The 13,282-nt window shown below is 41.8% G+C and overlaps 1 protein-coding gene across 1 annotated transcript in view; it reads left to right on the top strand.

The window, feature by feature from the left end:
* Positions 1 to 13,282, top strand: part of nbeaa (neurobeachin a) — a 199,846-nt gene that overhangs the window by 110,890 nt on the left and 75,674 nt on the right. Inside the window, exons 17-21 of the mRNA XM_036594648.1 lie at positions 701 to 809; positions 5,545 to 5,626; positions 6,697 to 6,820; positions 9,548 to 9,740; positions 12,058 to 13,068. Coding sequence (XP_036450541.1) covers positions 701 to 809; positions 5,545 to 5,626; positions 6,697 to 6,820; positions 9,548 to 9,740; positions 12,058 to 13,068 — 1,519 coding nt within the window. The remainder of the gene's footprint in view (positions 1 to 700; positions 810 to 5,544; positions 5,627 to 6,696; positions 6,821 to 9,547; positions 9,741 to 12,057; positions 13,069 to 13,282) is intronic.

Here is a 13,282-nt window from a genome sequence, read left to right as displayed (position 1 = left end):
AACATCATCCAGTCTGGAAAGGACAAAAACTGCTCCTTCAGTCCAGAGAGGTTCAATAGAAAAACATGGCTGACTGTGAGTGTAGCTAAAAATTCTGCCTCCCTGCTCTGATATGTTGATTTGGATTTGTATTTGCAGACCACAGTGATCGTCACTGATAGATAGCTGTGGATTTGTAATGCGATGCTGTATAACCAGGTTTTGTGAGATCTAATGTTGTTATCATATCACTCATAATCCTGAGTATAGCCACTGTATACCTGTGTTCCCCTGAGTGCTTTATATTGTGCTACTGGGATACTCCTATATCTTTTTGGTCCTTTGAAAGGGGCTTTAGATAATTGGATGGGTTTGGGTGTGTGCGTGTCTATATGAGTGTCTATGTGTGGCTTGCCGTGTGTGTGTGTGTGTGAGGTGCCCTTGAGCAGTGCGCTGTCACTAACAGTGATGTCAACCTGCCAGTTCAATGTATCTTTTCATTGATCTTAATGGTGTGAAGGACTGAGTGCTGAGATTGGAATGGATGGTAGGTTCTGCTTTCCTGCACATCTACAATTACACACAGCTGGCCATGACTTCAACCTGCTTGTATTTTTCTCTCTCACTCTGTGTGTGTGTGTGTGTGTGTGTGCGCGTGTGCGTGTGCGTGTGCGTGTGCGTGTGTGTGTGTGTGTGTGTGTGTGTGTGTGTGACACTGCAGGAGGAAAGTGGAGATCATGCACACACACAGCCTCTTCACGTTGCTGGGCGAGAGATTAATGATGCACACCAACACTGTGACAGTCACTACCTACAACACGCTTTATGAGGTATGCAGCAAACACACACACACACCAAACACACACACACCAAACACACACACACACTCAGCAGTCCACCAACACACACCTCCAGTATCCTCTCAGTAACACTTTATAACAACAGGTCTTAATAAACATAAATCAGACATTGTTTGATGGTTTGTTAATGACTCTTAATAACTGAATAGTAGTTACATGTTTATGAATGAATTGTATCATTTAAATTATTAACCATTTACTTAGTGACATACAAATAATCAATGATTATTTTAAACTATAGAAACCTGATTATTAATTGTAGTTTGTTAAAAATGATTTCGTTCATAAATCAGAACTCTTAAATTATATGTAGTCAGATGAGAGTTTGGACGTTTTGTTGATTTTCTTAGTAAAAATAAGTGAACACGTCCGCTACTGAAAAAAAAAACAGTTTAATGTACAGTTGTACATTAAATTTGCTGAATTTAACATACAGGGTGAAAGTAAAAAAGGTGACCTGTGTAAAACATATGCCACGTTTATATGTTTTATTTTTTCCAATATATTAAACTTAGAAAATAAATAGAAATTGTGCACTAAATTTTGCAGAAAATGTCACATTCAAATTTGTTCTTTGTAAAGGATGTGTTCACTTATTTTCACTTTTCACTTGCGTGTACTTCATTTTTCACTTGCGTATGACTATCTTTAAATGTTAAGCATTGTTAAGCAAATTATTATGAAAAAATACAATAATTGTCCTGCTTACATCACACATTATCATATAGTAGCTTAATGTAAAACATTTACAGTGCCTTTTTAGTATGTCAGTAAGTACATATTTAATAAATACAATTGTAGAAATTATTAATACACAAGGAGCAATTATATAATTATTAACTGACATTAGATAATGATAAAGTTTCAGTTTATAGGGGCTTGTTATAATAAAGTAATACCCATATTTCCATTCTGAAAGTGGTAATTTTGCCCTGCACTGTTTGCTCACACAGTATAAACACTGCCAGTGGATAATGAGAAACTCTCTTTCTAAGGGGTTGCATCAGTTATTGTTTTCTGTTTTGGGTTATTTTCTATTTCTGCACCTGGTGTTGGTGCTTATTGCAAGTCAAAGCTTGCCCACCAACCCATCCACCCCCCCATCCCCAGCCCACGCGCCCATGCTCTACAAGGTATACAACTAACACACACTTCCAGTCTGGAGTGCATTGTCTACATTGGACCTGTTGTCAGCTACACTGTAGACACTTCAGTGCTAGAAGATGAAGTCAGACAGGCCCTGAGATCACTGCCAGAAAATAAAGCCACAAATCAATAACACTGCAGTGGAAACATCTCAAGATTCTGAAGTTGATTTGGTTAAAGTGCTGACCAAATTATGTCAACAGCTCTAGAAAAATGCTCAATAGTTGGCAGACTGGAAAAGGTCAATTCCAGTACCAAAGAAAGGAGACCAGAAAAAATGAACAAACTCTTGGCAAAGCCCCTCTAGGAAAGTCTGTCCACTCTGTGGCTATCTTGGCTTCTGTCTCTTTGAATGAACCTAAGCTGGCAGTCACGTTAATGTTTCAAAAACATTGTTGAAAGTTTATGTTTGGGTCAAAACATGCAAAAAAACGTACAAACTCCATTTCCAGAAAAGTTTTGTAAAATGCAATAAAAACAAGAATCTGTGATTTGTTAGTTCTCTCGAACCTTTATTTAACTGAAAACAATCCAAAGAAATGACTTCAATTGTTTTGGCTGATCAGCTTAATTGTATTTGGTAAATATAAACAAATTTTGAATTTGATGCCTGCAACACATTAAAAAAAAAAAAGTGTTAGGACAGAAACAAATTAAGAGAAAAAAGTTTATGGAATATTCAAGTTACACCATTTTGAAACATTCCACAATAAAGTGGTGAAAGTGGTAACAGGTGAGGGTATCATGTTTGGATATAAGAGGAGCTTCCACCAAAAGCTTTCACCATCTATCTGTACACAATAATATCAAAAGATTCCCGGAATCCGGGGAAATCTCAGTCCATGCAGGGCATGGCCAGAAACTACTGTTGGATGTGCCTGACCTTCAAGCCCTTCAGTGCTGCATGAGAAACCGTCATGCTGCTGTGATGAACATAGCCACATGGACTCGGGAGTACTTCGGAAAACCATTGTCGCTTACCACAGTCTGCTGCTGCATCAAGAAATGCAACTTGAAACTCTGTTACGCAAGGAGAAAGCCATACATCAGTTCTGCGCAGAAACGCCGCCGAGTTCTCTGGGCCCAAACTCCTCTCAGACGGTCTGAAAGACAGTGGAAATGTGTGCTGTGGTCAGATGAGTCCATGTTTCAGCTTGGTTTTGGGAAAAAACTGACAGTGAGTTCTCTGGGCTAAAAGGACCATCCAGACTTTTATTAGCTAAAGGTGCAAAAGCCCACATCTGTCATGGTATGGGGGGAATGCAGTGCCCACGATGTGGGTGATTTGCATGTGTGTGAAGGTACCACTGACGTGGAGAGGTCTATTGGGATTTTAGAGACACATATGCTGCCATCAAGATGTCTTTTCCCAGAAAGTCCATGGTTATTTCAGCAAGACAATGTCAGTCTTCATTCTGCACGTGTAACAGTGTGGCTTTGTAGACACAGTGCATGTGCTTGACTGGTCTGCCTGCAGTCCAGATCTGTCTCCGACTGAAAATGTGTGGCACATCATGAAGAGAAGAGTGGACTATTAAACAGCTGACGACAGCAAGAATGGGCAAAAATTCCACTTGCAAACCTGCAACAATTAGTATCCACAGTTCCCAAACATGGAAGCGTTCTTTAAATTTTAAACAGCATCTCCAGCTCCAATAAATGAAAAAATACAGATCAAAGTTTCTGGCTCCATCTTTAAAGAACTTTAAAAGAACTTGACAGGAGCGGAGTTTCGTGGTGCAGCGGTAAAGGGCGGGAACAGTGGTGCTGTGACGCAAACAGGAAATCCGCCGTAGAGCAGACCGTCTCATTTCGGTTCAGGGTCAAAGCAGCCTTCGAAGGACACACCTTCATAGACTGCATGCTTTGAAGGATGCTGCCCCTGAATTGGGACACACCTGATAGTGTTAACAGAGCACAGTAGAGCCAGAAGGTAACAGAGACATGAGGGCCCCCTGAGATGTCAGCGCCCCTCTGCTCCACCGTCAGCAAACCTGAGTGAGTGTGTGAGAGCAGCAGGACGACGGCGCCAACACTCCCAGATTACCATAATACTCTATGACAGAGGTCACTAATAGGCGGGATCTGAGTCCGGACCCAGACGCTGTCCTCTGCGGACCTGGACCTACAACCGACAAACTATGGAGAATTATTTAATTTTGATGGGGTGGTCCTGTTTTAATCGGCTTAGCTTTTCTAGCCTTTACAGTACAGCGTTAGCGGCCCGGGAGACTCACAGACCAATCGCATGCGTTGTAAATATCACGTGACTCTCAGTCAGATCTGTGCATTACGATGAGCACTGAGATTTAAGTGAGTGACGCACAGACAGGAGAGGGACGAGGTGAGAAACAGCAGTCGGAGGAGAAAGTGAGCCAGATTATTTTACAGGGCGTGGTCTAAAAAGAGAAATATTAATAAATAAATATTGTTGAAATATGACTGAATTGTACTTTATTTGATTTGATATTCAGTTGTTGACTGTATAAGATGTTGATATACCTACTAGGCTACTTCAGTAAACAGTATATGGCACTGAATCATGATGCTAATTTGATTGCTACATTATGATGTTCTGGACCTTCGCTTGAGGATATTTTGTCTAACTGGACCTTATTGAATTGTAGTTAAAGACCCCTGCTCTATGACCACATCTGCACAGGAAAAACTAATTACCAAAGGCTTGACTGAACAAGTGAGTTAGCCTAGACTTAAAGACTGAGGCTGTGTCTGAGTCCCGAACACTAGCTGGAAGGTTTGGTGGCAACGACTGGTGAGAGTAACATCCGTAACCTTCGATATGTGGATGGCAGGAGACTCAGGAGACCCAGGAGGCCCTTATAAAGACAGTTTTAAAAAAACGTGAAGTGAAAAGATGGGTCTGCAGCTCAATATGAAGAAAACAAAGGTTATGACAACAGGAAAGGCTGTTAACTTTGCCATCGATGGTGAAGATGTAAACGTGGTAGACAGCTTCCGCCTGCTGGGATCAATTATGAGCAACAAAGGATCCAGCAGTCAAGAAGGACAACACAAATTGGCACTTGGCAGAGCTGAGATGAAGGAGCTCGAAAAAATCTTAAAATGTAATAATTTCTCTCTACAAAGATCAGAACTGTCCATGCTCTGCTGTTTCTGTGGTTTTTATGGATGTGAAAACTGGACAATAAAACAACCTGACTGGAAAATATTGGTGCCTTTGAACTTGGGGCGATTTTGCACCATGGAAGGCCGAGAAGCTAACAAATGGACTCGACCAAATCAAATCTCACTTCTCACTCGAAGCCCAAATGAACAAAGTGAAGCTTATTTGGATGCATTATGGATTTAATTCTTATTTAAAAGAGGGCAGCCAGCAACAAGATGGATGGACACAGTCAGAGGGATCATGAACGAGTGCGAAGCCTGAGCACGTAAAGAGAAAATGAGATTTTGTGAAGAAACTGTGTTGTGAACTGTTTAACGTATTGAAAAAGACAAAGTTTTTCAGCTAATACTTGTGTTGTACTGTCGCTTTGATGTTTTTCTCTTTGAATCATGTCTTCTGTTGTTCCTGTAGATTCTCACGGAGCAGGTGTGCACTCAGGTGGTCCACAAGCCCCACCCAGAGCCAGACTCCACCGTCAAGATCCAGAACCCCAGTAAGAGTCCAGAATGAAGAACAAACTCAGAACAGCAGACTGCACACACTCTCACACACTACTGTCACTGTCACACTACAGAGGAAAGAATCTCACAGAATAATGTGTGACTATGATTATAATTAATAACCGCAAGTTATGATGTCATCACCTGAACCGAGAGCAGTTAACATTAGCTGAGTCGGCTAGTGTTAGCAAAACACTCTCTGCTGTTTGTTTTCTGATTAACATTTTATTTTGTTAATTTTGCAAAATGCCCCATTTATAATTTGGTCCTCTCTCTCTCTCTCTCTCTCTCTCTCTCTCTCTCTCTCTCTCTCTCTCTCTCTCTCATTTTCCTTCTCTCTCTCTCTCTCTCTCCCTCTCTGTTTCTCTCTCTCATTTTCCTTCTTTCTCTCTCTGTCTCTCATTTTCCTTCTCTCTCTCTCTCACTTGTTTTCCTTCTCTCTCTCTCTCTCTCTCTGTCCCCCCCTCTCTCTCATTTTCCTTCTCTCTCACTTTCCTTCTGTCTCTCTCTTTCATTCTTGTTCTTTCTGTCTTTCCATCTCTCTCTCTCCTTAATTTCTCTCTTGCGCTGTCACTTTTTCCATTTCGCTTTATCTCTTTCTCTTTTTCTGTCTCTTTTTGTCTCAATTTGTCTCTCTTTTTGTCTCAATTTGTCTCAATTTGTCTCTCTTTTTGTCTCAATTTGTCTCTCTTCTCTCTCCTTGCCTGACATTTTCTCTCTCTCTCTCTCTCTCTCTCTCGTTCCCTTTTGCTTTCTATCTTTTCTTTCTTTTATTATCTCTATCTCTGTCCTTTCTCAATTATGCTGATTCCTTTTTTCCTTTTTTTCTTTTTCTTGCTCTTACCTCTCATTCATCCTCTCTGTATTTCTCACCCCTTGCTCTTTTTCTTTCTCTCTTTCTCTTGCTTTCTTTTTCTTTTGCATTTACTTTCTTTCTTCTCTCTCTCTCTCTCTCTCTCTCGCTTTCTCTCTTGCTCTTTCTCTTTCTTTTTTCTTCTCTCTCTCTCTCTCTCTCTCTCTCTCTCTCTCTCTCTCTCTCTCTCTCTCTCTGTCTCTCTCTCAGTGATTCTGAAGGTGGTTGCCACGCTGTTAAAGAATTCCACTCCGAGCGCTGAGCTGATGGAGGTGCGCCGCCTCTTCCTGTCTGACATGATCAAGCTCTTCAGCAACAGCAGAGAGAACAGACGGTACACACACACACACACACACACACACACACACACACACACACACACACACACAGGTTCTTTCTCAATAAACGTCAGAAATGCTGACCCTCCCTCTCTCAGCAGGACCCCTCCTCCCCCTATTAAAACAATTACTGTCATAATTACTGCATCCCCTGGCGGAGGGGAAAGCAGGACACTGGCCCCTGTTGTGCCCTGTTTAATGGCTCCAGCGAAGGCTGAGCTTGGCTTTATCTCCTGCTGGCTGACGTTAGCCTCGTCGCCTCGTTAGCTTGCTGCAGTTAGCTCGCGCTACGCTCCTCTCTAAACAAGTTTAAAGCTCACTCTGCTCGAGTGGCGCTCACTCCGCTCCGTGGTGACAGCAGCCGGCCAGAAAACCCAAACGCATATTTCCAGCAGCCTCGCTGTTCATGTTTTCTGAAACGCTGTCGTTCTGCAGAGAGCAGATGTGATAAAGCTGGTGTGCGAACTGGCAGGATAAATAAACAGCAACAGCAAGATTTGCGCAAAACAGCTGTTTGACTCTAATCAGATTGTACATTTGATGATGATGGAGGATGTGAGGAGATATGAGTGTTTTTGTTTTGATGAATCATTGGAATTCAGATATTTTATACTATAAAAAGTCTTTTTAAGGTTTTTGGCTTTATAGTTAGAGTTTGTACAGTTGTGAAAGCTCTAGAAAAGTCAGGGAATATTGAAGATTGGCTTTCCAGGCCTGGAGAGGTTATAGAAAATAAGAAGTGCTGGAAAAGTCAGGGAATTTCCTGGACTTTCCCTCAAGTGATTTGTCATCTCATCACATCTGAGACACAAAAGAGTCTAGATTGCAAAAAACACAGCGAGGTCCAGGACTAATTTGAATATGCAGACTCAGAGATTTACTAACATTTGCTGATGTGAAGCTCAGTTAGATAAAGAGTAACATTCTTTAGACTCTTTAGACTTTGTTTTAAGATGTTTTGGCAATAAAGCACTGGAGAGAATTAATTAACCAAATCAAAAGAAAGTAAGACCCCTCAGACTGAGAGCAGTGGAAATATCTTCTTTACTGCGAGTCACAGCGATTGGACAGATTCAGACTGAGGTGTTTATCTCACTCTACTCAACAATCTGATGAAAATCTCTGTTTACATGCTCACTACAAATAATCTGATCCAACATTATGTGCATGCGTAGAGAACCACTTAGTGTAGATGTTACCATGACAACCAGCATCACGTGAGTCCAGTCAGAGTGAGATGAGCAGCAGTGAGCAGCGCTTGTGTTTTTAACTGCTTTAAAATGATGTCAGACTCAGGAAAACGTCCTTCACATGTCCTTATTAAAGAAGGCCGAGAGGAAGTCGTCGTGTTCTGAGACACATAAGCTGGACGTCCGTCCCACCGCCGTCTTTTAAAGATCAGAGCATAAACTTCGTCTCCTCTGCAGACCAGTTTCTGCTCTGCCATGTTGAACGGTATAAACTCTCACTATGACGCGACGAACATGATCAGAACAGACTTAAACTTTCTGATAGGGAATGTAATCAGATACAGACATTTACACGGATATTATTCTACTATTTAACAGATTATTTACAGGATTACCCACCTCGATCAGTCGGATAGAAACTGTATTCCAAATGGCCTCAATCGGACTAGACTAGACTGATTGAGGTGTTTACATGGACGCATTCTATTCCGATTGAGCTATTAGTCGGATTATTAACAGATTATTAGGCTGCATGTAAACATGGCTAGTGTCAAGGATTATATGGACCATTCTAATGAATTAGTTCAGTCTGCGGTCCTACAATAAAAAAAAAAATGTAGACGTTAGATATTTACAAGCATTGTGTTTTGACTTAAATAAACCCAAGAAATTAATAGAGATAGTAATAAGCTAAGTACATGCACAGTCATCATTCATAGGTTACCTTTTCTTTTGTTGGCTGAAACCCGAATGCCTACATTTCAACTTATGCAAGTATTTTGTCTTTATTTTTCTTGGTCATTTCTGAGGTGATGTAGAATGATTTCACTTTACTTCATTTAATTTTTGAATAAAAAAAAACATATTCTTAAAAAAAAGCTGTCCTATTTATATGTCACTACCAAAACACAGAGTTTTAGTCCGGGGCGGTGCCTTATTTTAGCCACGCCCCTGCATTTTAGAGCAGGAAGTGAGGCTGCATCCCTGTCCCTCGTGGCCACATGGTGAGCAGTTAGATCCCATTGTTTTGAAGAAAATGTGTCACAAAGTCTGAAAATCAGTGTGGAACATTATGAATTGTCACTACATATACTTTCTGGAATTAAGTAAACTGTTTTTGTGTTTTAACAAAAACTGTATTGATTTTATGTGTGTACAACGTTATGCTCAAAATTAGCTAATATTGTCTCTGCCGAAACATTTGGTCAAGTTTCAGTGGTGTTATGATGGCATTGGTAGCAACGAAATGGAAAGGAAACCAGAAATTCTGAATTTTGATTTTCCCCCCACCCAAAGAAGGGTTGTATATAAAATTTAAAAAACTCATTATCTGTTAAATATACAAAATATATATATATATATATATATATATATATATATATATATATATATATATATATAAAATGGTGTGTTGCCCAGCACTGTACTAAGTGTTAGGCAGAGAAATTTCATTTAAAGTCATGGATTCTACTGTTTAAAAAGTGTTTGGACCCTGTATCATACTGACTCCAGTACATGCGTGTGTGGCTGTAGGTGTCTGCTGCAGTGTTCGGTGTGGCAGGACTGGATGTTCTCTCTGGGCTACATCAACCCTAAGAACCCAGAGGAGCAGAAGATCACTGAGATGGTCTACAACATCTTCCGCATCCTGCTGTACCACGCCATCAAGTACGAGTGGGGTGGATGGCGCGTGTGGGTGGACACCCTCAGCATCGCCCACTCCAAGGTTTGGACCACCTTTTGTTTTGCTCGTCATGCCATCCTGTACTGACTGATGTAAGACACCATCTCAGCTGTGTCGTTCCTATGTGAGCTGTGAGTTACTGTTCACAACTTTGGAATCACTTGAAATCAGATCTGTGATTTTATCTACAGTAATAAGTTATAAAATGTGCATTTAAATATTACAAGCAATTCACTAGAAGGTAAATGTTGTATTCAATATTTTGGGAGTTGTATGAACAGACAAGATGTAAAATAAAGCAATAAACCACAAGAGGTTGTGTGTTAGTGTGATCACGAATAGGAGGTGTTTAAAATGCCCCTACATGAGTTAAAATCACACACACAGCCTCTAATGTCTCTAATTGCTTTTCTGAAACAGCAACAACATCAAACAAAAACAAACAAAAAAAGTCACTTATAATTAATAATTGCAATATACACCAATCAGGCATAACATTCTGACCGCCTCCTTGTTTCTGCGCTCATTGTCCATTTTATCAGCTCCACTTACTATATAGGTGCACTTTGTAGTTCTACAGTTACAGACTGTAGTCCATCTGTTTCTCTGATACTTTGTTAGCCCCCTTTTACCCTGTTCTTCAGTGGTCAGGACCCCACTGAACTGTCCACTGTCTACTCTATTAGACACCCCTATATTAATCCACCTTGAGGTGTTTAAAAACTCCAGCAGCACTGCTGTGTCTGATCCACTCAGACCAGCACAACACACACTAACACACCACCACCATGTCAGTGTTACTGCAGTGCTGAGAATGATCCACCACCCAAATAGTACCTGCTCTGTGAGGGTCCATGGGGGTCCTGACCACTGAAGAACAGGGTAAAAGGGGGCTAACAAAGTATCAGAGAAACAGATGGACTACAGTCTGTAACTGTAGAACTACAAAGTGCACCTATATAGTAAGTGGAGCTGATAAAATGGACAATGAGCGTAGAAACAAGGAGGTGCTCATAATGTTATGCCTGATCTGTGTGTAATTCTTACACTAAAAATAGTAGTTTGCACCAAGGCTTTTAGTAACTTGGCACATTAATTCAAAGTTTAGTTGTTGTGAGGCTTCATAGGTGTGTATATTGAATATTTTACAGCAGCTTTGAAAGCTGATCAGCTGATCAGATTTTAGATCTGGAACTAACCATTTTATAATGATAATTATCTCAAGTTTTGATCAGCACTTTCAACAAATGATTCTCCCCTCATCATTCTGGATTTCTTCATTTTTATTTACAGCTTATTAGTGTACTAGTATTCATTTACAAGCTGTACGAAGTTGCGCAGGATGAACACAGTCATTTTATACACTTCTCCACAGCTAAGTTGGTTTTATATCACTGAAACTAGCAATTCTAAAGTTTTAAACAGCAATTCCAGTCTTATGAACAGCAGTGTACTTTTGGCTGGTTGTTATTAGTAATTATAAATATTAGCAGTTGTTGCAAGTGCCCATTAAAAGTTTAGGGACCCTTGATTTCTTTGTCAGTTTGCAGTAACTTTTGAAATTAAATAGAAAGCTGTTTGAATAGTGCATTTTTCTTTGGAAACCAAAGTACTACTTAATAATTGCATAGTCCACACATTTCCCTCTTGTTATGATCATCAGCGCTCATACATACCCAAACCTTTCAGCTGTTAAAAGCACATATTGAAAATCTTTTTCTTAAAGAGGATTTAAGCAGCTGAAAACTGTCAGATCTGTCAAATCATTATTTAGTGTGAAGTTTGTTCGAAGGAAGACGTTTTGATGAATATGAAGCTCAGTGTTGCAAAATCTACCCACATTATTGGTTAATAGATGTCTTGTGTTCCCCAAACCTTAAATAAGCGTTTTTTTTGTTTTTGTTGTCGTTTTTATGTCCAGTTCCATGTTTTACAGCCAAATTTGGTGTGGATGGATTTTTTCACTGCTTTTTTATTAGCTATCAATTTAAATCTAAATAACATTATTTGCTGTTGAAGAAATAAACAGGCATTTTAAATTACTAAATGAAATATTAGAGGCCTGTTTAAATAACATGAATCACAGTCAAAAGTACGAGGCAGCTGGCTATTAATCACAATGAGTTCTGCTTAATTATGCTATAACGTTTTGGTGTAGGTGTAGCAGCAACATTCATAACACACACTGCTCACAATACAGCATGAGTGCACGAACCTCACTGCAACACAAATTGGTCAAAACATATTAAACTGGCTTGTTTGGAGCTCAAATCCAATTCCATTTTTGCCGTCTTCCAATTGTAAAGCCTTCGTTAAAAACAGCTGCCGTGTCTTAAGATCCCACTGTCTGCTCTGACAGGTGACGTACGAGGCGCACAAGGAGTACCTGGCCAAGATGTACGAGGAGTACCAACGGCAAGAAGAGGAGAACATCAAGAAAGGAAAGAAGGGTTCGGTCAGCACCATCTCAGGCTTGTCTGCACAGCCGGCCGCCGTCAACGGCAACCTGGAGATCCGCGAGATGGACGACACATCGCAGACGCAAACGCCCGAGAGTGAGGCCGACTATGGCGAGGGCGGAGACTCGCGAAACCTGCTGGCTGAGGCCAAAGGCCCCGAGACAGAACCAGAAAGGACAGGGCCTGGGGTCAGGGTGGAGGTCCATGACCTGCTGGTGGACATTAAGGCCGAAAAGGTGGAGGCCACTGAGGTGAAGCTGGATGACCTGGACCTGTCCCCGGAGGCGCTGGGTGGCGGAGGGGGCATAGAAAACGGCCCTCTGGTAGAGGTGGACTCCCTGCTGGACAGCGCCTACTGCGCGGCTGTACGCAAGCTCAACGGTGGCCTGGGGCCCAAGGAGGAAGAGGAAGTGGGCGTGGTGGGTCTGGGGGAAGAAGACAGCAACCTGGGCCCCCTGATCACGCTGGCCGACGAAAAGGACAGCGTGCCCAGCAACAACGGCTTCCTCAGCTTCCCCAAAGCTGACGAGAAGCTCCTGCCCTCGCTGGCCCCGGCAGAACCGCTTGCGCTGACCGGCCGAGACAAGCCGCCCTGCGCCTCCAGCGCCAGCGATGACCTCAGCCTGCTGGCTCACATGACGTCCTGTGGCGCCGACCTTGGCCCCAGCAATGGGGGGGCACTGCCAGCAGACGAGGGCTTCAAGCTGCAGGACACGCTGGCCGACATCAGCACGCTGGCCGAGGCCGAGGCCCAGGCTGCAGTGGGGGGTGCTGAGGGATCTGAGAGTGGTGCAGGAGACGCTGCAGCGTCCAAGAGCGGAGACGCCGTCAGCACCATGTCCGACACAGAGAGGTCTGACGATGGCAAGGACAAAGAGATGAAGAAGATCCAAACGACGGCCACCACACAGGTACAAACCTGCCTGGCAAAGATTTAAAGCGGTAGATCTTCAAAATATCTGATTTACACATTTTCCCATTTCCCAAAATGTAGTCGATCAGCCAGGATATGCTGTCTAAATGTTAGTTATACAGTGGACAAAAATCTGGACAGCAAAAGAAAAGACCCTTTAAAAGTCCCCTTAAATGCTGACATCATCCACAATATGCTCAAAAACCCATATT

The sequence above is a fragment of the Colossoma macropomum genome, unplaced genomic scaffold (genome assembly GCF_904425465.1).
Source record: "Colossoma macropomum unplaced genomic scaffold, Colossoma_macropomum, whole genome shotgun sequence".
In the NCBI taxonomy this organism is placed as follows: Eukaryota; Metazoa; Chordata; class Actinopteri; order Characiformes; family Serrasalmidae; genus Colossoma; species Colossoma macropomum.
Note: the sequence above shows the minus strand (reverse complement) of the source record. Positions and strands in the feature narration are given on the sequence as shown.